Source organism: Hypanus sabinus, chromosome 17, assembly GCF_030144855.1.
Source record: "Hypanus sabinus isolate sHypSab1 chromosome 17, sHypSab1.hap1, whole genome shotgun sequence".
Taxonomy (NCBI): domain Eukaryota; kingdom Metazoa; phylum Chordata; class Chondrichthyes; order Myliobatiformes; family Dasyatidae; genus Hypanus; species Hypanus sabinus.
The window spans coordinates 29821967-29847681 of NC_082722.1; the positions used below are offsets into that span (position 1 = coordinate 29821967).

At 40.4% G+C, this 25715-nt stretch overlaps 1 protein-coding gene across 1 annotated transcript in view; it reads right to left on the reverse strand.

The window, feature by feature from the left end:
• The window catches only part of carmil2 (capping protein regulator and myosin 1 linker 2), a 159450-nt gene extending 134147 nt beyond the window's left edge, over positions 1-25303 (reverse strand). Inside the window, exons 1-4 of the mRNA XM_059992767.1 lie at positions 25246-25303; positions 16289-16380; positions 5825-5875; positions 328-387 (exon numbers count right to left, since the gene is read on the reverse strand). Coding sequence (XP_059848750.1) covers positions 328-387; positions 5825-5875; positions 16289-16380; positions 25246-25285 — 243 coding nt within the window. The 5' untranslated portion in view covers positions 25286-25303. The remainder of the gene's footprint in view (positions 1-327; positions 388-5824; positions 5876-16288; positions 16381-25245) is intronic.
• Between the last annotated feature and the right edge of the window lie 412 nt (positions 25304-25715).

A 25715-nucleotide genomic window follows, 5' to 3' on the forward strand; every position in this document is an offset into this window, starting at 1 on the left:
GATAACTTCACTTATCTCATCACCGAACTGTTCCTGCCACCAATGGACACGTTTTCAATGACTCTTCATCTCATGTTTTCGATATTTATTTATTATTTTGATTGCTTTCTCTTTTGCATTCACTGAGTCGGTTGCATTTTGCGCATTGCCAATTGTCCGCCTGCTGAGTATTGTCTTTCAGCGATTCAATTATGGTTCTTGGATTTACTGAGTATGATTTAATAATAAATTTACTTTGAACTTCATATTAAGTAATCAAATTGCTGTAGGGAATTGTTTTACTTTACAACACTCCTGTGTTAGTAAGGGGACTTTGATAGTGCTTACCTGACTGTGATCAGCAGCATCAATGACATTGATTTCCAAGTAGCTGAAGGAGCTTTCCACCTGAGAACAAAGGCAGATAGAAGAATTGTAAGAACTGAGAGAAGGGCTGCAACGGAAAGACGAATGTTGATCCGTGAAAAGCACAAGCAATGGTCCGTCAATGGAAATCAAACTGGAGCTGGGAACTTCATCCTTATCGCTTCACGTTTTCACTCTGATGGTTTCAGCCATAACTGTCATTTACATGTGCAAAAGAATACTAAGCTAATTGAAGGTGAGCTCATGGGATTATAAGAAAACTTGCCTCCCAATGTGGTATTTGTATTTAATACACACACCTAGTAGGGAAGGTACAAAAGATTTCCAAATTTTATCGAAACAGAAATTACAGCCACATATCTCAGAATTTTATTTTTATTGGAAGGAAAGCATGGGTTCAATTTGAACCATAGATTATCTTTAAAGGGGCAATGGGGTAAGTAAAGGTCCCCCATCATTGCTCTAAGTGTTTACCATTTTAATGATTAAATTTCACTTACTGTGTACTTCATTTATGAGCTGACCATGATTTTCTAGCAACCCCAAAGGGAATTAACAGTTAAATACTTTTGCATCCCTGCAGGAAGATTTCTAGCCAATAGCATGGTATAGGTAAAATGAAAGTATTATTCTGTCTGCCTTGCAAACATAAAACTGTTTCTGTTATTATAAAGTTAAGTTTTATTGTCTGTTATGTGGATGCATGATACAGATTTAACATAGTGCACACTGACCCATTTATTATGAGTAGGCTTGAAAATAAAATTACAGATTTTGAATAGAAGAACTTAATAATAGATGCAGAAATGAATGCTATTTCCTACTGCTTGGCAGGAAGCAATAGCTGAGTGAAAGTCAATTGTTTGCCTGAGAAAACCAAGAAAAAATGTTTCACTCTGTTTCAAAATTCTGAAGAAAGTGAGGAGTTTCTGTTAAATATGCAGAATCCTTTCCAGTAAAGATTTTGATGGTAGACCAGTAACTTTAAGTAATAAGTAGTGTCTGTATAACTGAAAGTACAGAGAATGAAATTTTCATTACCTGGTCCTAAAAAGACATTGCTAGGAAATAAAGATGGGTTATCATTACAACTCTTGATCTAATGTTAAATCAATGACCTGAAAATAATCAGTTTTTCTCTCCTTGTATTTCAGGATTTTTATATAATGCAGAGATATTATTAATTACCAGTGAGTGAAAGTGCTTGTATTTGAAGTAGTTTAAAAATCTAAATTACTGAGTTTAAAATTGTAATGTGTCTCTTTTTCCAATCATTGACATTATAAATGTTTGGTTAAGCACTGATGTTAAGCACTTTGCCCTTCATTAATTTGTGAACACTTAACCCTGACAATTTAGGAATGTTAATACATTAAGGAAAAACTAAAATAAGAAAGATTTAGCTTCTTAGTCAAAGCAGAGGTAACGATGGAGTAGGCACAAAAACATGGTTGCCTCAGCTCAGGCAGACATCAATGCTGCAGCAGCACCTTCTGAACATCAGCCCAGTGTACCAAACAGCTTGACCTGGACAGCATGGCTGAGAACTATATCTCCTGAGCTTTATTTTGCTTCATTAGGGCTGGCTACCGGAAGTCCCAGCTCCAGTATTCCAAAGAGTTCTTTCTCCCAACCTTACTGTACACGAATTCCCCTCAATCGCAACCCTCTTAATTCTCCTTCTCGCTATAGACTCACAATCGCCCACTGCTGTGTGGTGGCACTAGGAGACTACCAGGAAACTGAGCGCAGATCTACATAATGCTGTTGGTAATTATTCATGAGCGAACATTGATGGAGTGGCAGACTTTCCGGTTCATTATTTGCAACTAGAAACTAGAGGAGGCACCTTTGGTGGCAATGCCTCAGAGTCCTTTCCAGCTGACTATGGCCTCCCTGAGGAATTATTGAAGATCTCTATCCTTGACAGAGAGGGTATGAATTACTTATACAGGTTTGAACTGTAGACTGAATAATGCTGTAGCCCAAAAAGTAATTTTCAAAGGAAGTTGAGGATTATATTTGAATACTGGTCCATTGCACAAAGAGCTGATGGAACTGTGATGCAGATATAAATATGATCTGCAGTTAAGGAGACTAACCATATCTTTAAGAGAAGCGTTGGTTCGATACATTAAGATGTCACAAGGTCCTGTACTGCTATTTAAGCAGAGTTAAGGAGTATTTACCATTGTCAGAAAGGCAGTTATGCTTATACCAGCGAATATGACACTGAACTGGAACATGATGAGACGTGGGCCATGTTCCCATTTGGTAGAAATAAGCAGTTATGTTTATTTCCCTCCAGAAATAAAGGGAGATCAAGCTGCAGGGTAAGCAATATTAGAAATAAGCTATATATTCAGACCTCTACTCAGAAACAAATATAACCATGTTTGGTGTTACAGTTGAAATTCAGAATAATTGCCTACACAGATTGATACCAACAGAAGAGGTCAATGCATTAGAATCTATTTTCCACTTTCCACATGGCTTATTCAATGCAGTTTACAAAGGAGTCACTTTGCACCTTGTACTACTCTATAGACATACTGCAGAGCTTGATAAAAACCAGCCAGTAAAGAAACCTACCTGCAAGTGTGCATGTCTGCAGTGATGAATCGTCCCATGTGTACGTTTTCAGAGACCTTTGCTTTTACTCTTCATTGTGCTTACACCTCAGAGAACAAATCTCTTCCACTTCATGTTATTTAGTCCGGACAACAGCACATTTTAACAGGAACTTTGATGTTTATTTAGCATGCATCCTTATCCTTGATTGCATTTGGTGCTGGTGGTTATAAAAAGAAAACTGTGGGCTCTTTGAAGCATGCCCACCTGCCTGCTCAGAGCTGTGGTTTTCTACTACAGAATATTTACTGCATGCAGCATCTGCAGCTTGCTGCAGATGACAATATATTGTTCCAAGATTGTGTAAATTTAGAACTGTAAGGCCTTTGCTCAGTTGCTGGTATTCAAAGCTCAGGATTATTCACTTACATCGAAGCAGGATGTTGTTTCGATATTTCAGTGACTTAGCTGCAAAGAAATTGCTTATTCTTCAGAAATGATCCCTACTTGTCAGTAGGTGGATACCAAGAATTCATTTCACTACATGCTGAAGCTTCTACAAAGGGTTCATCGAGGTACCATCCACATACCTCAGGAAATTAGTGAGCTGGGCTGTGAAACTAAAGTGCCCATCCCTTCCGCTTTCAATAGTAACAGCTTTATTACTCAAAAAAACAGGAAAGCTTCACTAACGTTATTTTTACTATTCTTTCATTTTTCTCCCCGTGAATGAACAAACCACATAACGTCAGACTTTACAATAACCTTTCTAATCCTGATGATCCTCCACCAACCAGTCTCCAAACTTCAATGACTGGTGAAAGAATTTAAAACAAAGACACCCTGCTGTTAACGATAGATGGACAACCAACAAACCTTAACATCAATTTTTTACATCCCAGAAACCTTTCCCTGCTTTCTCATCATCATCATCACGATTATGATCCTTAGAGCACTTCCAAGTCTTTTCTCAGCATTGCCCTGAAGTGTCAGCCTAGATCTTGTGGAGTGGGATTTAATCACAACTGTGAGGGGAACATAACACTCACAGTAAGATGGTGGCGTGTTCGAATGCAGCGGCCTCTTGGGGCCAACCAAAAGTGATTTTTTTCTTTGTTAAATGTGTTTTTTTATCATCGCAAGACTCTACTGGACTACAAGAACTTCAGGTACAGGAAATCTACTGCGTCAGTGAGCTGTTAAAGTAGCCAGCCAACAGGCTGGAGGAGGAGGAGCCGGGCTGAGCAACCTAGAAAATTATGCCTCATGTGCCAGGGTACCGTTTATCAACTTCAGCTCAGCGTTGAGCACGTGAATCCTTCAAAAGCTGGTGGGTAGACTGCTCTTGTCGACACTCAACAGCCCTCTTTCTTACTGGTCTTGAACTTCTTGATGGAAAGACTCTGTCAATCCAAGTTGGCAGCAACACCTCAAGCCCCATCACTTGAGCACTGGTGCCCCCCCCCCAGGGTTGTGGGCTCAGTCCACTGCTCTTCATGCTGCTGACTCACTCCTGCACTGCCAGATCCCACTCAAACCACATCATCAAGCTTGCTGATGATACAACAGTGACTGAAATCATCAGCAGCAATACAGAGAGGAGGTAGAGACACTGTCAAACGGGGTGAGAATGTCGACAAGTCAAAAGAGATGATTGTGGCCTTCAAGAAGGCATAGGTGGACCACTCCCCATTGTACATCAATGGCTCTGCCACAGAGAGAGTGAAGAGCACAAAGTTCCTGGTGTGCACATAACACGCGAGCTAACCCGCACCCACAACACCTCTTCACTAGTCAAACTGGCACAGCAGCGGGAGGAGATTGGGGCATGCGAGGCTCCCCGCCCCCACTCGAACAACGTTCTACCGGAGCACCAGCGAGAGTGTCCTGTCTGGCTGCAGCATTGTGAGGCACAGAAGCTGCAAAGCATCACACCACAAGATCTTACAGAGAGCAGTACAAACCACTGAGAGCATCCTCGTAGTCTCCCACCCCCTATTTGTGACATTTACCAGAGCATGGTAGATGAAGAGCCCAAAACATTGTGGAGGACCCCTCCCACATCCCTTTGATTCACTACCGTCAGGAAGGAGGTACAGGAGCATCAGGACTAGAAGCAGCTTCTTCCCTCAGGCCGTGAGACTAATGTATACCCTGCCACCACCAAGCTCTCGTCCCTAGGATAGTGAGTCGTTAACTCTACTGTTCACCTGCGCTGCGCTTTACTACAGGCATTTTAATTATATTTTATTAACTTACTTAGAGTATAATATTTTGGTTTATGTGCTGTGTGTGAGATATAATGTGTGGGTGCATTGTGGTCAGTAAGAACATTGTTTCATTTGCTTTTATATCTGTACAGTCAGGTGACAATAAACCACATTAACTTTTAGAAAACTCAAATTTATCAAATACTCTTTCAGATGGTCAAATATTGAGGAAAAAAATTATTATAAAGACAACCATAAGGCGAAGCTTCAGGGTAAGGAGTAAAGAGTTAAAAAAGATAGTAGTGGGCCAAGATTCCAGTTTTTGCGCCCCCAGTGACCCTATTTTAATTTACTTTATCCAGAGGAGAATGAAGTGACTGCAATACACTACTTTGGCAAAGGTGCTACCTGTGTAATTTTCGTTATCTTCACAATCATCTGGTTGGATATTTCTCAAGTGCAACGATCACTTAATAGAGGAAAAAAAATCAATAAAATATCGATCACATTTACCACACTGGATAATCGCTCACAGGCTTTGAGGCACTGTCATATTAAAGTAGGTCGACTTTTAGCTAAACCATTTAACTATTAAAATGATCAAAAGCAGTGTGAAGAGCTGCAACATGCAAAGAATGGGAAAGGAGAGAAGACGGTAAAAAATCTCTAGAGCTTACCTTAGTAGGAATCCGGTTGGGCAATAAGAACGCCCGCCACGCTGTACAGGCCTGAAATGTGAAGAAGCATGCCAGTAAGTTACAGATAAAAAACCAGCTGCCGGAGAGACAAAATACACAAAGCAGGAATGGCCAGGAAAATATCCAATGTCCCAATCAGCCTACATAGACCCTGACTCTTTATTCCAACATAACTCTGCCTTATTACAAGTTGAATAACAAGATCTAAGCTCATGCTCCTCTCCAACTTTCTCATAAGTATGAGAAGTTGATCTAAATTAATTAACCAAATTCAAATATTTTAATTACAGATGTTTTGCTATGACAAACATTTTCCATGTTGTGGTAGCCCTTCATTTTGCCCATAATCCAGCTGGGTTGTCAAAGGAGTGCAGATCCTTGTTGTTGATGCTCATTCAACTCATGTACTTCATATTAAGGCTGACAAAAGGGTGAACAATTAATGACATTTTATTGAATAAAACTACATAACTTTCTGCAAGCTATCAAACTCTAAACCAAATTATAAAGCATACACGACTTTGCAAATCATCCTTAGTCATTTTAAGTAAGCACAAATTGCCAATAGCAAAAAAGGAAAGTGAAAGCACTAGCTTTAACCAGTATTTTAAGGGGAAGTAAAGGGAAACTTTTAGGGCAGTAATTCCAATGCTTAGTGCGTTCATGGCTGATGGGACAAAGTAAAATGGAAACACAAAATAAATCCAAGTCGGAGGAAGACATGTTTTGGATGGCTGTACGAATAGAATAGGTTACAGAGATTGAGTTGGGAGGTCATGAAGCCATTTGAACAAGACGAGAAAAGTTATCAAGAGATTTATTCAACCTGACGCCTTGGGTTATTCTTGGCTTTTACTCTTTAGCAGTATCCTGAAGACCCAGATCCCATCAGCAATTTTTTGCTTTCCAATATCATCACAACCAATGACAAGGACTTTGATTTTCCCAACTTAACATAATTGCCACAGACAATGCAAAGCGTACTTTCCATGTTCTACTTTTGTCCAGTACCAAGTCATTGAGTATCGCAAACATACACCTGCAAATCTGCGATTGGGGACTGACAGCATAGCCATGACCACCCATACAACCATTCTGCCAAAATAAAAGCACAGGCAAATCGAGCTTTAGTGTAAACTCTTCACCTATATTTCACCAGTATATTATTACTCAGCTGCAAATATCACCCTTTCCAGCCTAGGACAAAATAAATACTGTAGGGGTGCTTAGTTGCAAATTGCACAGCTCCCTGCTGTTTTCTGCTTCATCCTTACTTGTCCAAGATATTCCCAATACAAACACAAGGCCTCATCTCTGTTTCTTATATTTTAAAATTATAAATTGCTCAATCCAGTTTCCTATAGAGCAGATTGAAGAGTTCAAGCATTTGCAGAAATTGTTCTTAACTGTATTAAATCAACGTCATTCAAAATGACAGCCTTTGATGGATATATTATAAAACTAGCAAAACTAGTAATTTTCTCCCAGCCAACTGTAAGCAGAACCTTAATTTAATTTTCAAGTTCAATCTCCTGGAGTTTTGATTGTCTAAAAGCTGTAAGTTTGCAGATAGCAATCTTAAGGATACAATGCACTTGTCTAGCCAACAATCACTAAAAATGTGATTCATAAACAATCAACTGAAATAATTCATGGAAATCATTTCCAGAAAAGTCATCCGATTAATCTCAGAAAACATCTCAAGAGGGATACAGAGAAGTTTAGTTGGAACCAGCAATATGTACTCCAATTGTTTTATCATTAACAAACCTTGAACATCTCCAACTTTGTTAAAGCTTTGTGATTAACTGTTCACTCACTGTCTAAATTAGTCAGTCAGGATGCTCTCAATTGTGCTCCAGTAGAAAGGTCTTATGATTTGGGGGCCCACACCAAACTTCCTCAACCGTCTGAGTTGAAAGAGGCACTGTTGTGCATTTTTCACCACACAGCCGATGTGTACAGACCACGTGAGATCCTCAGTGATGTGGATGCCAAGGAACTTAAAGCTGTTTACCCTCTCAACCCCAGATCCATTGATGTCAGTAGGGGTTAGCCCATCTCCATTCCTCCTATATCCCACAAGCAGTCCCTTTGTTTTTGCGACATTGAGGGAGAGGTTGTTTTCTTGACACCACTGTGTCAGGGTGATGACTTCTTCCCTGTAAGCCACCTCGTTATTGTTTGACATTAGGCCAATCAGTGTAGTGTTGTCAGCAAATTTAATTAACAGCTTAGAGCTGTGGGTGGTGACACAGTCGTGGGTATACAGGGAGTAAAGGAATGGACTTAGTACACAGCCCTGAGGGGCACCTGTGTTGAAGGGCAGAGGGGTGGAAGTGAGGGAGCCCACTCTTACCACCTGCTAGCAATCTGACAGGAAGTCTAGGATCCAGCTGTACAAGGTAGGGTCAAGGCCAAGGTCTCTAAGCTTTCTGTCGAGCCTGGATGGAATTATGGTGTTGAATGTTGAACTGTAGTCCAAGAACAGCATTCTCACATAAGTAGGGCTTTCATTGGAGGCAATTAGATCTTCAGAAACTGCAAGCATTCAGCAGTCCCTTTACATTAGGATGCTTCATTTCTCAGATTGAAGAAATAACAAATTTTCTCATTAACCAGGACAATTTGGTAGAATGTTAAGTAATTGTCCAAAAGGGACTTCTCATTCCATTCTCTGGAGGTTTCTACAATGGACTATTCCAGTATATTCCCAGTAGACGAACTCAGCAGATTGTTTCAGGCCTATGACAGACATCACCACACTAGCCCTACGTTTACCTCTGGAGCATCTGGACAGTAAAGACACTAACACTACTGAGTTCAGCTCCACCTTCGTTACTATAATTCCAAGCAAACCCGTCTCCCACCTCCATTTCAACAGCTCTGTTTGCAACGGATCCTAGGCTTCCTGGCCAACAGACCACAATCAGTAAGGTTAAGAGCCAACACTTTTACCCCAGAAGTCTGCATCCTTGACTCCCCACCCCCCCCCCAACACTCCGCTCCCGACGTACACATGACACTTGCCCAGGTTGTGGTCTAACTCCATCTACAAGTTTGCAGATGGGGCCAGTGCAGTAGGCTGCATCTCAAACAGCATTAAATTGGAATATAGGAAAATGATAGAGAGCCTAGTGGTTTGCTGTCATGACATCAACCTTTCTCTCAGGGTCAGCAAAACAAAAGAGCTGGTCATTTACTTCAAGAAGAAGTGCAGATGCTCTTGCATCAACTGGGTCTGGGGTTGAGATGGTTGAAATCTACAAGCTCCTGGGAATGAAGGTCAAACCACATAGACTCCACAAGCAAGAAAGCTCAACGGCACTTCTACTTCCTCAGGAGGCTAAGGAAATTTAACCAACTTTTAATCGATGCACCTTTTCCAGAAACTCTACCTGTGACCACAGATTTGTGAGCAGAGTTCAGCACATCAAGGAGTCAGCATCCCCTCCATGGACCCTATCTGCCTCAGTAAGCCAGCCACTAAAAGACTTCACCCACCCACCCTGGCCATTCTCTCCTTTGGCTTCATCCCATCCAGTTGAAGATGCAAATGCTGAAAACATGTACCAACAAAGACAGCTTCTTTCCCACTGCTATTGAAAGTGTGATAAGATAGGGTCTTGACCTCTATTTCCTTATGACCTTGCACCTTTTAGTCTATTTGCATTGCACCGTCTCGGTAAATGCAACACTTCACTCTGCACTCTTTTTTAACCTTGTACCACCATGCACTGTTATAATGAATTGATCTGTATGAAAGGTGTGTTTTCCACTTTACCTCAGTACACGTGACAATAATAAACCAATTCCAATTTAAAATTCAAGAATAAAATACTGCCTTTCAATTGTCTATTTGATCCCTAATGTAGTTAGCTTAAAAAAAATGTTCAGCCTATCATTCAAGTTGAACACGCAGAATTTTTCCCAAAATGGTCAGGCCTTCATATTTCCCTTTAACATACAAAAGCTTCCCAAGGCATTGCATAAATTATTACGATTGTTTTCCTATCTTTTAATATGCAATACCAAGACCCTGACACACAACTATAGATCTGTTTTATATAGGGTCATTCAGGAGGAGTTTCCCAGTTGCTGCATACTTTAACCACTTGGACTTTTCCCCCAGGGTGGAAGTGGCTAATGCAAGGGGTGGGGGAGGTGCCATAACTTTAAGGTGATTGGGGGAAGGTATGGGGGGGGGGGGTGGTGTCAGATGTAGTTTTTTTACACACAGAGAGAGCTAGGTGAGTGGAATGCACTGACTGGTGTGCTGGTAGAGCAGATACATTAGGGACATTTAAGAGACTCTTAGATAGGATTAAAGAAAAATAGGATATGTAGGAGGGAAGGTTAGATTAATCTTGGAGTAGATTAAATGTCGGCGCAAATCATTGACTGAAGGGCCTGTACTGTTCTAGGTTCCAAACAATACATGGAGGCTCTCATTAAAAAAAGCTTGAGCATTCAGCTACAAAAATTGCAAGTAAATAGTTTAGCACATTTTCAACAAAAATCAAAATCCTGGACTATTTCCTAAAGGCATTAACACGGTGATTTTATTCATTAATAAAAATAAAAATCTTGAAGAAAATATTTAGTGGTAGAACTTGGGGAAGTGAAGTTATAAGAACAGAACAATGTTCAGTTAGGAACTTGAACTGCTCTGGAAAAAGCGGGGCCTGAGGATAGTTACCAAGTTAAAGGCATTGTGGGATACTTGCAGCTTCTGAAGGTCCGATTCCTGTTCTAATGGTTAATAGGACAGCTTAGTTACAAAGCCAACAAGTAAATACAATCAAGAGTCTTTCAAAGGGTTTTGGCCTGAAACGTCATCTGTACTTTTTTCCATAGATACTGCCTGGCCTGCTGAGTTCCTCCAGCATTTTGTGTGCGTTGCAAGTAAATAACAATTGAGTTTAAAGTAATTCTGTACTTGTTGCCAAATGTCGTGCGGTTTTAGTAAATTTTAATGAATTACATAAGTACTTTAGCACGATTGCTTATCTGTTTTTTTTTAGCTTAGAAGGCCCCTTGCAAGGAGCTTTAGAAATTGTGGTCACAGTCTTAACTTTTGTACAGTTATTTCAAATCTGGCACAGCATCTAGGTTCTGCTTAGAAAACCCAGGTATTGCAGTAACTGATATGATTGTTAATTCTTCCTGTAAAAGAAGAACAAAATCAGGGACACAAATGCAGCTTTAACCTATGCTTTTCCCAACCTTTTGATCTTATTGAGATACGTGGAAGCTGCTGCAACTACAGGAAAGCAAGGTGCCTTATTTCAAAGGTCAGGTGTTGCAATCTAAATATGAATATGCATGCAAATTAATGTAGTGGAAGTAATGCTTCATTGAGACACATTTTCAGCCAAAATAACCATTGTATATTCATTTGCTGCCATGCAACCTGATATTTGCATGCAAGAATATGTGCCACTTATTTTGAGCTATGAATATACAATATGATTAGCTCCACCTTTACTATATAAGGAAAGGTTTGAAAAGTAAGTGAAATCATAGGTTGAAGTTACACTTACACCTCCACTGTTTCAGCCACACTATCATCTCTGAACCTTATGAAATAGCAACAGATTCACTCTTTTACTGTGTGTTGCTCTTGTAATTAAAATAATACAACATGTGGACTGCATTTCCAAAGAATGACAAGATTAAGTTTACAGCAACTTTCCACTAATGTACTATAACAATGCTGCCCCTACACCAGCCTCAATGCCTTTCTAATCCTCAGAAGTTATCATAGAGTGGAGCCTCAAAACAAATTGTGCTCATTACTGGTGCACTGGCATCTTCGATACTGACAGTGGTTTTGGGTAAAATATATATTTTTAGTCTGGTCTATTCACAACTCAGTCAGATGACCTATTTATCTCTAGAGTTTGTTGGCACTAGGCCTAGCCATGCATTTATTAGGAACTATCACATTTGTAAACATCGAAAAGTCCGCTTGCCTTGCCTGAAATAAATGATTCTTCACGTGTACCAAATAATGGAAAGATAATGCCTTATTTGATTTCACTACACATTTTGAAAATGAAGCAAGTGGAATCACTGAAGATTCCAACCCAGAAACAAAAAGTGACCAGGCTCGGAAGATGGCTTCTCCGCTCAAAGCAACTTTGTTTCTTTTCTGGGGCCAGGAGTAGCAGGATGTAATGTTAAATCAACCTTATGGTCAGATCACCCATATTTAGTAAATATTAATAGAATTTTCAATTCCACATTATTTTCACTGCAGGAATTAGGTGTGAAGTGTATGTATGTGATTTGCAAATATGGTGGTAATCTGCACTTTTAGGAACTGAGTCTCTACATTCAGATGTCTTTATACATTCCGGTTTTTGGTCAGTATATATTTTAAAAGCACTGAAGACTGAGGATTTATATTTGGATTTCTGTACTGGCAAACTGATCTATTCAGTTAATTCAATGTCTGCTATCTAACACACCAGGTCAGTTTGGTTGCCACATAATACTAAATTTACCTTATGGACATCAGCTTTCAAGTTCCCCCTCTCCCACAAGGTCTGAGATGGGGGCAGGATCATGGCCGTTTCTCTCCTTCTCAACCTTCAGCAGTTCAAATATTCTTTAAAAAAGAGGTTTTTCTTCCTAATATCAGAGCCACACAATAAAAAAAATGGGCAATTCTTCAGCTACTTTGTGTGTGAGCATTATCAGAACTTATTTCCTATCCATTACTTGGATTCTACCAAGCAAAATTAGAAATTCACTCAAGACACTCAGTTCAATACTCCTGTCCAAAGCAGATAATGTAAATAAGTGCAAGAAACAATCAACCCTCACTCTTATTTCCATCAAACGATCTGATAGATTCTGCACACAGACCCAAGCTGCGTAGATCACAACTCTATGAATTTCAGTTGTTTCACTGAAGGCTATAAAACATTCAGGACCATTCAGCACAAAAACTGGCTCAACACACTTAAGTCTACCAAACGCCAATCCTCTCAGCTCCCACTAGACACTACATGGGGCAAAATCCTACCCCCCACAAATCTTTGCGATGGCCAGAGGTAACCCATGTGGTCACTGGGAGAGTGTGCAAACTCTACGCAGACAGAAGAGTTCAGAATTTAACCTGGATCACTGGAGCTCTGAGGCAAGAGTTCTGGTGACTCTGCCTCTGGACCACCGTAAATCCCATTTCAAAAGAGATAAAAGTAGAGGCAGACTTAGCGACCTATGGTAGGTCTATCATCAACATGTCAAGTCTACTCTGATCACTCAACCCTCCTCGGCTTTTCTTCTCAATCCACGTCATTCAACATTCACATATATTCCAAAAATCTGTCACAGCTTAAGAGGCTGAATTGAGTCAGCTGTGGCTATTAGTTCCAAAGGGAACTACCAAAGTTTCGCTGTCCGTAAGCACGGGGGCCCGCTGCAAACACGTGATGAGCTGAGGGAAAGTTGCTGGCGTGTACATCCCTCCGCAATACCTCTGCAGTGTAGCCATGTTAGTGTAAGGATGGTGCTTAGGAGAGGGCACCTTTTCGTTTTTCTTACTTTAATGATTTTAGTTAGTTCTTGGTGTTTTAATGCTTAATTATTTACTTTAATAATGTTTAATTATTTAATTCTCATTTTTAAACATTTGCAGTGGTTTTTTTTAAGAGTTTCCAAATGTTACAGAGTTACAAACTTACTCAACATCGAGGTCTTTTAAGCCTGGTTGGATGCCAGTTCGGGAGGAAGGGGCGGGCAACTCACTGGGCCCCTGCATCCAGCCGAGGGCACTGGAGGAAAGTAGGGACAATTCAGGCCAACTTAATCCAGAGATTCAAGCAGATTCATGATTGTCAGAAGCAAAAACCCTCATCGTGTCAGTCTACCTTCTGATTACGGACTCACTTCCTGACTCTCCTGGCTGGGGAAACAACATTATGGTATCTACTCCATAAAGCAGACACAGTATTTTTAATTTGAGAAAGATGTTCTTTTTGTTCTTCTAAATCGCAGACAATGCTCCACCATTATCTTGAAACATCTTCTAAATCTGAGGAAGAAACCTAGTGAGCCCCCAAGGCAAAATATATCCTTCCTTCAATAATAATACCAGAACTCTATGCATTGCTCCTGGTGTGGTCTCAACACCCAGTACAAAGGACATCGGACAACCTTTGGCAGGATATTCCAAGATGTTTTGAAACAATTAAAATACTACAAATTTTTGAAAGTAACTATAATTTTTTAAAAAATTTTAATGTTGAAACACCGAGGAAATTATTAAAAAATTGAAGTTTCAGATGGGTTTCGGAATTAACATTGAAAATTAACTTTGTTATTTGTTTTGGAGATGCTGCCTGATCTGCAGTTGAAAGATATTCACATCTACTGTTTTTAATTTCAGAAGTGCAGCAACTGCAGCCTTTTGAATTTCATTGGCTGGAGAAAGGGTTCCCTCTGTACTTCATCTCTTTCACAACATTCTATTTGAATCTAGTTCTTTCCTGGCGTATCGGCTGAACAAACTCTTCCTGGGCTTCAAGCCAGGTACAGTTATAGATCAGAACCAGCATTTCGATGACAAACTCTACCACCTTCTTCAAAGGTGACTATTTCCTGTGACAAAAATACCCAAGTTTCTGATGTGACACATTTCTTGGAATGAAAATAAGGAACAGCCTGACAGAAAATACATCGTAATTTCCCTTTTCTTAGTTATTTTCTCTTGCCTCTCAGAAAAGATATTTAAACCGAAGGAACTGCAACTTCTGGATAGCTGCCAGTTTCAACTATCTTGTCACCTGGATGTTGGATGATAAACCTGAACAGCCTTGTCAGATGCATGATTTAGTCATGTCCTCTTGCAAAAACTCTTAGCTAGCAACACCCTGTTTTTTATTCACTCCTGAGCCTGGGTTTCTGCGTTCAATCGATGCATTCCTATCATGTCCTGAGTGAGATCAATAAACTCAGTACAGTCCAGAGAGAATCAAAGACCTGTGGTTGAGATCCTATAGTAAAGGATAAGTTCTGAATAGCGAGCAAGATGTAAATTCTTGTGCATATTCTCAGAAAGCTAAAAACAGGAATTCACTGAAGCATTTTAAAGATTTGAAACAAATCATTTTAAGCACTATGATGAATGCAAGTGATAAGTTGCATTTCCCTCTAATTTACATAGAAGAGCTCTGTCCAGGCTCTTTGCCCCACAATGTTGTGCCAACCTTTCAGTCTACCCTAAGGTCACACCTCCCCCCCACGTTGCCCCCTATTTTCCTTTCATCCGCGTGCCTATCTATGAGTTTCTTAAATGTCCTGAATGTATGAGATTTTTATCACCAGCCCTGGCAGCATGTCCATGCACTCACCAGTATCTGTGTAAAAACCTACCTCCAACATCCTCCCTATACTTCCCTCCAATCACCTGAAATTATGCCCTCTCATATTCGCCATTTCTTCCCTAAGAAAAGGGTGCTGGCTGTCCACACTCTCAATGTCCCTTATCACCTCATACTCCTCTACCAAGTCACCTCTCACCCACCTTCCCTGCAAAGGGAAAAGCCTAGTTTACTCAATCTATCCTCTCTAATCTAGAAAACATCCTGGTAGATTTCCCCTGTACACTATCTAGAGCTTCCACATCTTTCTTATAATGAGGGGACTAGAAATAAACACAATACTCCAAATGTGGTCTAAGCAGAGGTTCATGGAGCTGCAACGTTACCTTGCCAATGCAAAATCACCTTTTTAGCCAGTTTATCAACTTCATTGATAACATTGAGTCCAAGATCCCTCTGTTCCTCCACGCGGCAAAGAATCCTACCATTAATCCGGTAGTCCTTCTTCAGGTTCTGCCTTCCAAAGATCATCCCTTCACGTCTTTCTGAATTGAACTCCATCTGGCACTTCTCCAACCAGGCCTGCATCCTATCAATGTCCCCTCGTAACCTATGATAATCTTCTACACCATCCACAACACTACCAACCTTCATGCTGTCTGCAGACCTGCTAACCGACCCATCCACCTCCTCATCCAAGTTACGAATCACAAACAGCAGATAGATCCTTGCAGGTCACCACTGGATGCCAGTCTCCAGATAGAATGTGCTCCATCTACCTTTATCATGTCCGCTGCTCTAACTCTTATTGTCTGCGTGCTTTTTCCAGTGGAGGCAAAAAGTGCCATCCTATCATCTACCAATGGAGATCAGAGTAAGAACATTGAAGCTGACTTTCACCATGTAATTGGCAAGGATCCCAGCATATTGAGGCATTATAAACAATGCCTAATTGAGTACAGGAAGACAGGAACAAAACATTGCATATTCCTTCAATGAGCTGTGGGGTAAGTGGTTTACTATTGTCACCACTTCCTTAATGATACCTTTAAAACCCATTACTCCATGATAGCAATACTTGTCAGACCATCTCAAGTAATGAAGAACGTACCAATATTTTTTCTTCTGATTTACACTTCACTGTTGATTTCACTTTCTTCATAAACTCTACTTTCTTTGGCTGTAGAATCTTGGTTATATGTTCTGTAAGCAAACAAAATTCCATGAAGTGCCACTGGAAGAGATGAAATTTCCCAATTTACAACCGAGATAATGGACCTCCTCATTTAGAAACAGGATGTTCATATTATCGCAGACATATTGTACATAAATGGTTAAATATTGTTATTAAAGTTGCAGGCTGAAGCAGAGGGGAAGACGAAGTGCTCTTTCAACTGATATGCAATAGGGACAGATTCCACTTTGATGGTTGAAAGATCAGAGGCACCTATGTACAGGAAGTCACAAGCCTAGCGTAGCAGTTAGATGCATGGTATGGTCTGATAATTGTTTATCAGACTGGGGTGGATAGATTCAGGTTCAAAATGAGGAAACTTTTGAAATAAATGGACATATATCCCCTTTCAGAGTTACCACTGCTCATCGAGAGGAGACAACCCAACATTTTGATTCTTTGAACAGCTATATTGGATTTTTCCCAAAGGACAATAAATGCAATTCTTTCACCAGGATAAGGTCGAAAAGATGAGGAAAGCTGCCACTTCAAAGCCATTCTGACAGCAAACATGGCTAGCTGTGTTCAGATTTAAATTTATTTATCACAGTGAAATGTGTTGTTTGCGTAAACAACCAATACACTCAAAGGTGCAAGTGGCACCACATACTGCGGCTGCGATGTTCTGCAGAACCGTGCTGACATGCATCAAGCTCCCAGTGCCAACAATATTTTCAGCCAGAGTCCCACTACTGTCTGCTGAGTTATTTTATTCTTGGCTCATGCTGCCAAATCTGGCACGCATACTTCTGTAATAAAACCCCCACTTCCTGCTGCCATAAGTACTTTGCATTGAATTCACCAGCATAATATTTAATGACAAAACATCGACGTATACAGCAATTTATGTACTTGCGTCAATTTATGACATGCTCAAGAGAACAATATATGACTCATTCGTTCTGGGCAACAGAGATATAGCAGAAGCTGTGGACAATTACGGTCAATGTCGCAGCAAAACTTCAACTTCTTTATTGATTTGGGACTGGGATACGAGAAGCTCTCTAAACTACAGCCAAGGACACTGGCTGGCTGTTTCAGAGGCTTCTATAGAGGAAGCATAGAAGCAGAAGTAGCCCTCACGTGACAAAAATACCTCGATATACAGCAGATACTCTAACAATACTTAAAAAGTATCTGAATAAGCACTTGAATACTAAGGTAGATGCAGATTTGGACCAACTGCTGGTATGTAGGATTAGTTTTGATTGATCAATGTTCAGCATGGATTCAAAATGCAAATTAAATTTATTATCAAAGTACGTATAACGTTTCTGTATACTCCCTTTAGATTCTTTGGCTTGCAGGCTTTTACAGGCAAAAATAAATAAATCATATACAAGTAAGTAGACGGGCAAAGACTGACGTACAACCCAATGTGCAAAAGAAGATGAACTGTGCAAATTAAAAATTATTCTGAGAACGTGAGTTGAAAGGAGTCATGAAAGTAAGTCGGTGGTAGAATCAGTTCCCAGTAGTGGTGAGTTGAGTTATTCGCACCATTTCAAGAGCACGATGCTTGTAGACTAATAACTTTACCTGAACCTGGGCGTGTGGGACATAAGCCTTCTGTATTCCTGCCTGGTGGTAGTAACATGGCCTAGATAGTGGGGGTCTTTGATGACAGATGCTGCTTTCTGTGGCTGCGTTCCATGTGAATGTACTCAATGGTGGGGAGGGCTTTGCCTGTGATGGGCTGGGCTGCATCCAGAACTCTCTGTGGCCTTTCCCTTTCCTGGCCATTGCTGTTCCATAAAAGCTCGTGATGCAACATACAACTCTCCACTGTGCACCTATAGAAGTGTCAACATTTTCGATGGCATGCTGAATGAACGCAAACTTCTAAGAAAGCAAGGGCGCTGCCGTGGGTTTTGTGAGCCAAAGAGCTTATTTCTGTGTTACATTACTCTAGTTTCACTTAAGATGAGCATGAACCTATGTTCAACTGCAACAACTTCATTAAGTATCTCTGCTCAAACCCTGAAAAGCTATCGAAACAGTTAATTGAAATGTTCACCAGCAATTTATAATGTATGTTTATAAAAGTATGTTTAACTTCTATTTTTGCACAAGGCTTGTTAATTATTTTTAAATACTTTAGTATGACATGCTAAAAACTGAAGATGATCAATCCTTGAAGAATCTGTCATTTTTCATTGGCGTCAATGGGGTGTGCTTCCATTTTCATTCTCTGTTGCAATGTCATCTCCTCTTCTCAGTGTGCTTCTGCAGAAGTACCTTATTTTGGTTATGCTGCTCTTTGCTGAAATGACAAACTGCACAGCTCTGCTCCATCACTCGCTGGCAATTTGCCATCATGAAACACATACTCATTTATATTGTTGTACTAAATACTCGCTCTCTGGTGGTGTAGTGGCATCTGCACTGGATTTTGGGGCAGTTGGTCCCAGGTTCAAATCTGGCCATACATATATACATACAAGGGGTGATTGATAAGTTCATGGCCTACGGTAGAAGGAGTCAATTTTAGAAAACCCTAGCACATTTATTTTTCCTACATTTACACACTTAGTCCAGCGGTCGTAGAGCATATGGATCCCTTCTTTGTAGAAGTCAGCGCCTTGGACTTCCGGAAGTCCACAGCAGGGGGTGATTGATAAGTTTGTGGCCTAAAGTAGAAGGAGATGAGTTATACAGCTCTCGTTACAGGCATATGCAGTTCAACTCTTTGAATGATTATGCAGAAAGTTTGAAGTTAATAACGACCACGACCGCTGGACCAAGTGTGTAAATGTAGGAGGGGACTATGTTGAAAAGTAAATGTGCTAGGTTTTCTACCTTAGGCCATGAGATTGTCAATCACCCCTTGTACACGTATGTACACATACACAATATACACAGTATAATGGCCAAATGGCCCAGTGGAAACCACAAGCCCGCACCAAGAAATATGGCAAGAGGAAATTGAAAGCAATCCTGATGTGTGTTGACTTCTGCCAAAGCAGACTGCTGTAATCATCAGAACTGCTGTTGGAAAACGAGATCTCCAAGATCCTCAGTCAGGAAAGAAAACTGAAAATCACTGTAATCAATAGGGGCTGCAGAGTGCATGAAACTGAGTACTTACCACCAGTGACATGTATGTAACGTTGATGGAAGTTCAAAGCTCTCTTAAACTATTTGTGCTCTTGTATTCTTTGGTCAAAGCTACATTAGTTATAATGCAGCAAATCACAGAACTCAAACACGATGTGATCTCTTATCCTTACTCTCCTTCACTTTCGTACAACCAAAGGGCCAAATTTTACATTACTTTATCCTCAGTCACAAGCTTGCATGATTACACCAGTGACATTTGGCAGTGATCTGTTCTGGGACCAGCTCTTTGACTTTTTTCTATAAATGACTTGCATGAGGGAATGGAAGGGTGGGTTCATAAGCGTGCAAATGATATGAAAGCTGGTGGTGTTGTGGATAGTGTAGCAGGTTACAATGGGACATTGACAGATGCAGAACTGTGCCGAGAAATTGCAGATAGAGTTCAGTCCAGAAGAATGTGAAGTGGTTCACTTTGGTTCCATAAGGTTGTTAAAGCCGGAGCAGGTAGTGGTGATAAGGTCCCAGTACCCATTAAATGGTCCCAATGGCGTGTGTCTCAACAATCTCTGACAACTACATCCAGCTCCTGGCCTTCATATTGGCTTAGCTACTAAGCCAAGCAGAACTGTTTCTACTGAAAGAACAGGTTGCTGGCACCTTAAAATCATTCACTTCTTTCAGACAAGAGATTATATTCAGAAAAAATACATCATTGTTAACTGAATTCTACAGTTCTGACATAGAAAAGAGGGCGTTTTGTTCTAAGTGTGCCGTCTCCATCAGAGCTTTTTACAGCATCCTGAGGGAATGTTCTTGTGGAGAGGCTGAGCAGCTGGGAAGGGTCTGGGAGGAAGAGCTGGGAGTAGAAATTACAGCTGAAACATGGGAAGACATCTGTGATATGCAAAGAAAATTTCAGTTTGTAATAGAACTAAAGCATTGCAACTCAAAATTCTGCATAGAGCCCATCAGACTCCAGATCGTCTCTCGAAATTTAAGACGGCATTTCTCCAATCTGTTCTAAATGTAAAGTAAATACTGGAACTTTCACCCACTGTTTTTGGAATTGTCCCAAACTTCAGGCCTACTGGGGTGATATTTTGGGTGAAAAGGAGAAGATTCTGAAGATGGAGTTTGAACTGGACCCAGTGTCTTTTCTCTAAGGCTTATCCAACAGTCGTATTATTAATGCACATCAAAAAAAACATTTTAACATCCTGACTTTTTGTGCGAGGAAGAACATTTTACTTTGTTGGATATCCGATAAGGCCCCTGGACTTCTTGGTTGGCGTAAATTAACCATGGAATACATTCCTTTGGACTTTTTGACATGTATGATACACTCAAAAACAAATAGTTTTCATAAAACATGGCAACCTTTTCTGCAGTATGTAGATGTAAACTTGTCTGCTATACTAATAAGGGCTTTTGTATAGGATGTTGTGGTGATGTCTGTATTTTGATGGAAGTGTTCTGATACCTGATATCTGTGAGGGGAAGAAATGTAAATGTAAATGTATCTAGAAATGGAAAGTTTTGTTATGCTGAGCAAAAAAAAAATGTAAATAAACTCATTCACTTCAGCCATAGTTGACAGCTCATCTAGGGGAAGGAAATCTTTGATCTCAAACCAACGCTACCTTGTGGCTATACCCACTTATGGGGAAGGCTTCGGGATAAACCCCGAGGAAAATTCTGGTGCTGAAGCCCCTAAGGCAACCCAACATTGAGTCCAACGTTGACCAGCACCTCCTGCGACACCACTTGTGCCAAACCGTATCGGTCTCTGCTGTTCCTTTTCGTTCGTCAGCTGCGTGGAGAGGGGGGAGCCAGCTGCACGGGCAACAGCTTGCCCTCCATATCGGACTGCCCTGGCTTCTGTATCTAGACAGCTAGGACGCAATATCCATGGGTGACGCTGACCAGTGAAGGGCCTCCAATTGATTCACTTTGGAAGGGTTTGGAAGGCAGAGTACAGGGTTAATAGCAAGGTTCTCAAAAGTGTGGAGGAACAGCGAGATCTTGGATTTCAAAGTTGCAATGCAAATGAATAAGGAAGTTAAGGCAGCGTAGGGGGTGTTGACCTCCATTCATTGGGGATTGAGTTCAAGAGTCACAAGGTAATGTGCAGCTCTGTGAAACTCTGGTTAGACCACATTGTGTTTTGCTCAGTTCTGGTTATTATAGGAAGGTTATGAAAACCTTGGAGAGGGTGCAGAGGAGATTTACCGGTATGATGCCTGGATTGGAGGGCATGATTTACGAACACATGTTGAGTGAGCTGAGGCTCTTCTCTTTGGAGAGAAGGGTGAGAGGTGACTAATACAGGTATACAAGATGACCATTGGTGGAAGTAAAGGCTGTCATAGAACATGGAACAGTGCAGGCACTTTGACCCATGATGATGTGACAACCTTTAATCTATGGCAACATTAATCTAACTCTTCCCTCTTACACAGCTCTCCATGTTTATTTTATCCTGTGCCTTGTTAACAGTCTCTAAAATAACCCTATGTATCTGTGTCTACCTTGAGGCCCCATGTGCAACCTAGGCACTAAGGGTTCAGACAATGACGAGACGATCTGTGTCTGCCACCACCCACGGCAGTGCGTTCCGTCCACCTCCTACACAGATCAAGTGGACAGCCAGAGACGACTTCCCAGGACAGAAATGGCGAACACAGTGGGGTTTAGCTCATCTTTATGAGTTCTGTCATTCATAGCCATTGCTCTTTCTTCAGCCTCCTGTACTCTTGTCCATGACAGGTAATGCACATGTGGAAGCTCCTTTGAGAGTGCAGGAAAATATCCTGAAAAGAGAATCTCGGAAACAACATCTTAGGCACGGGTTCAGTGAAGATGAACCCAGCTGAGGAGGCGGTGTGGATATGCAGCAACACACCAGAACAAGTGGGTAAGACCCTGGGCAGCACGACAGGACAAATGCCAGCTTACGGCAGCAATGAGCTTCAAAGGCCCCGGAAACTAAAGGAGGCTGATTTATTAAGTAGTGTCTGAAGCACTATGCTACTCTTTAGCCAGTTCATTTAGAACATCGGGAAGCGTGGGGAAGTCAAATCCAACTTGACATTTCTTTTTGCTAAGATTGGAGACCATTTGATCCAACATGGACAGGATAATTAGCTCCATCAACAACAGTGACCTCATCATTCTGCAACCTCCACTCCAAATTCAGCTTGCTAGTACATCAATTTGTGTTGTGGCACACAAGGACACATATCATCATGGTTTTGGAAGCAATGTTGACAGTGGTTCGCACAGCAGACCCGCCAGAGGGTTTGTTCCACAAAAGAACCATCCCCAGGATGACGCTATACCTGCTTATCGCAGATACATCGCTCGTATCCACGCAAATTTTACAAAGCCAGTCAGGCCAGGATGCTCAAGTTCCTAGTGATATCCTATACCTGGCCTTCTTGGTCCAGAACTGCTATCAATTGCCCTCCACAGTGATCCAGCATTTTTAAAAGGAGGTCAAGATTTTTCCAACTCAAGCTGCAAATCCTGGCAATAGAATCTTAAAAATATGGGAAGTCAGGCTCTGGGGCCTGGCTCCAGGTCCTTCTTTATTGGTCTTTATTGGACGGCAATGTAACTGAGTAAATTGATAACTTTTTCTTCAGAATTTTATTAATTTTCTGTAGCAAAGTGAGTACAATCATAAATCTGAACAGAAGAAAAGTAATTATTTAGGTTATGGGAACAATGCAATGATGATGTTCACTCATGTGTGGATGTGAGGAAAGGACAAAATCTGACTCCCTCACTTGTTGTTCTGCTGCTGGAGATACACGTGTGGCTTCAATGATGATAAAAGTTGTTGACCATACAGACAAGTACATTCCTCTGGGTTAGTCCTGGCGGAAGAGCTGCTCCAGCAGAGTTTTCCCATTCTCTGTGGGCGCTTTTGGGTCATGATAGGGTAGTGAGGGGGGCATCTAGGGTGCGTGCCTTCATGGATCAGGGTACAGAATGTAAATGTTAGGATGTTAAGTGCAACTTCACAAAACACTGATTAAATTTGCACAAAACAGAGAAATGTGGTTACCCATTTGTTGCCTGGATTAGATTTGTGGGGAGAGATTGAACAGGCCGGCTTTGCCTTTCCAGGAATGAAGGAGGGTGAGGGATGACCAGATAATGGAACATAAAATCATAAGAGGTGTAGAAAGGTCGATTTTTTTTTTTAGCCTTCCTGGGAGTTTCAAAACAAGAGGACACAAGTTTCCAGTGTGAGTGAGGAAGAATCTTAATAGGGATTTGAGAGGCAAGTTTTCCTTTGCACAGATTAATTGATATCTGGAACTTCCTGCCAGAGGACATGCTGGTAAAAGGTAAAAACTAGGCTCAAGAGACATTTAGACAGACAATTAAACATGCAAAATATGGAAGAAAACAGACCTAGCACGGGTATACAGGATTAGTGTTAAATGGGTTAGGCAAAAAGGTTGGCCATTTCTATGCCGTACAACTGCAGTTCTATGGTAGAAGAGAACTTCTCTTGCCACGCGATAGGCAGATAAGAATCAGATGGCCTGTTTAGAATAACATGACAAAAGAAGCTTTGTCAAGGACAATACAGTCACGACAATCAAGATCATGATAACTTCAGCTGAAGTTACGCATGTGTCACCAGCCTATCCATTTAGACTTGGTTAGGTGTCATGAAGAAAATAGACACTATGCAACAGAATGTCTAACCCAAGATTTGGCTATGTAGCCATCATTCCAAAAAAGCAGTAATATAAGCTCTGTAGATGTGTTGATAAATTTTAACTAAGTTTTATGTTGAAATATTTTATTTAAAGTTGCACAAAGAATATGCAAGGCTTAAATCGGGCCATTCAGACCCCTGTGCCTGCTGTACCAGTCAACAAAATCACAATTGATCTTTTACCTTCCTGCATTTAATCTTAATACATTAAAGCACCTTAATATTTAAAAGACTATTGACCCATTTTCTGTCTCAGATATATTCAGGCACACTTGAGAAGTAAATTTTAAAGATTCCATACACTCTGGGTTACATCTTTTCCTGTAAACTCTGCCCTTATTTTAGAGCTTTAGATACCATATCCAGGGTTCATTGTTCACATTTACATGTTTCCTGTTGTTTATTATGAAAATAGTTTATTTCAATAAAACACTGAACGTTGTTCTCAATTTGGGTAGTTAATGACAAAATGAATGATATCTAAATGAATAGAGTTCCTTTAAAAAAGTTGTTTTCAGATAAAATTATATGTAAAGCATGAAATACATACAGTATATCCCAAAAAAACAATATTCAGGGTCTAAACATCACTCATACAGCAATGGGGGCAGGTAATCAATCTTGAATCAGATTTAAAAGTAGCACAAGGGCACCTTCAAGCTAAATGTATCCTCATCATGCCGTAAAAAGGTAGAAGTTTAAGAGTGCTGATTCATCAAGTGAGCTTACTAAAGTATATATATATTAAGCTTAAAACAAAGTTTTCACACTTCTAGCTAGCAAAATATTCATGAATATTCTCAATTTAAAACAAAACCAAAGAAATGCTCATTATATCTGTTTTTCAATTTGGATTTACTTTGCTTAGAGACCTAACAGGTGTTGTTTTTGCATGTTGCAGGCTGAATCGTACGTCAGTTGCTCATATCCTTCATGTTTGCATTGTTAAAACACCCTAAAACTCCAAAACTCAACAGAAATTCGAAGGTGGTAGAGATAAAACTCTTCTTTTAGAATTAACTAAAGCCAAAATCATTACCTTGTAACTCTTCTGAAATATCTTGACTGGAGATAGCCATTTTCTAGTGACAACTTCAGTAGAGTGACTGAGAATGACAAATATCAATTAGAAGCAGCTTCACATCCTGCATTCGTAACCACACAACCCGAAAAGGAAACTGTGCTTTTTGAGAATATATTAAATCACCCAGAAATATTGGTGTGCTTCAACATTAATACTTAGCTGAACCATCATCAATCTATTCAATCAATTGTTACAGAAATCAGCTATGTGAGATTTTATTCCTATTGTTGCTTCAGCTGTAAAAACTCACATTGTTTCTGCTAGTTATGGGTTCCATGCCTCAGTTTTATTTCATTTGTTTGCTGGAGATGCTCCATTGGAACATCCCAAAAAGCACACAAAGCAAAACTGTAAACGTGAATTGTAAACGTAAGTATAAACAGATGCAGCCATATACAAAAGTGAGTGTTCATAAAATAACACAA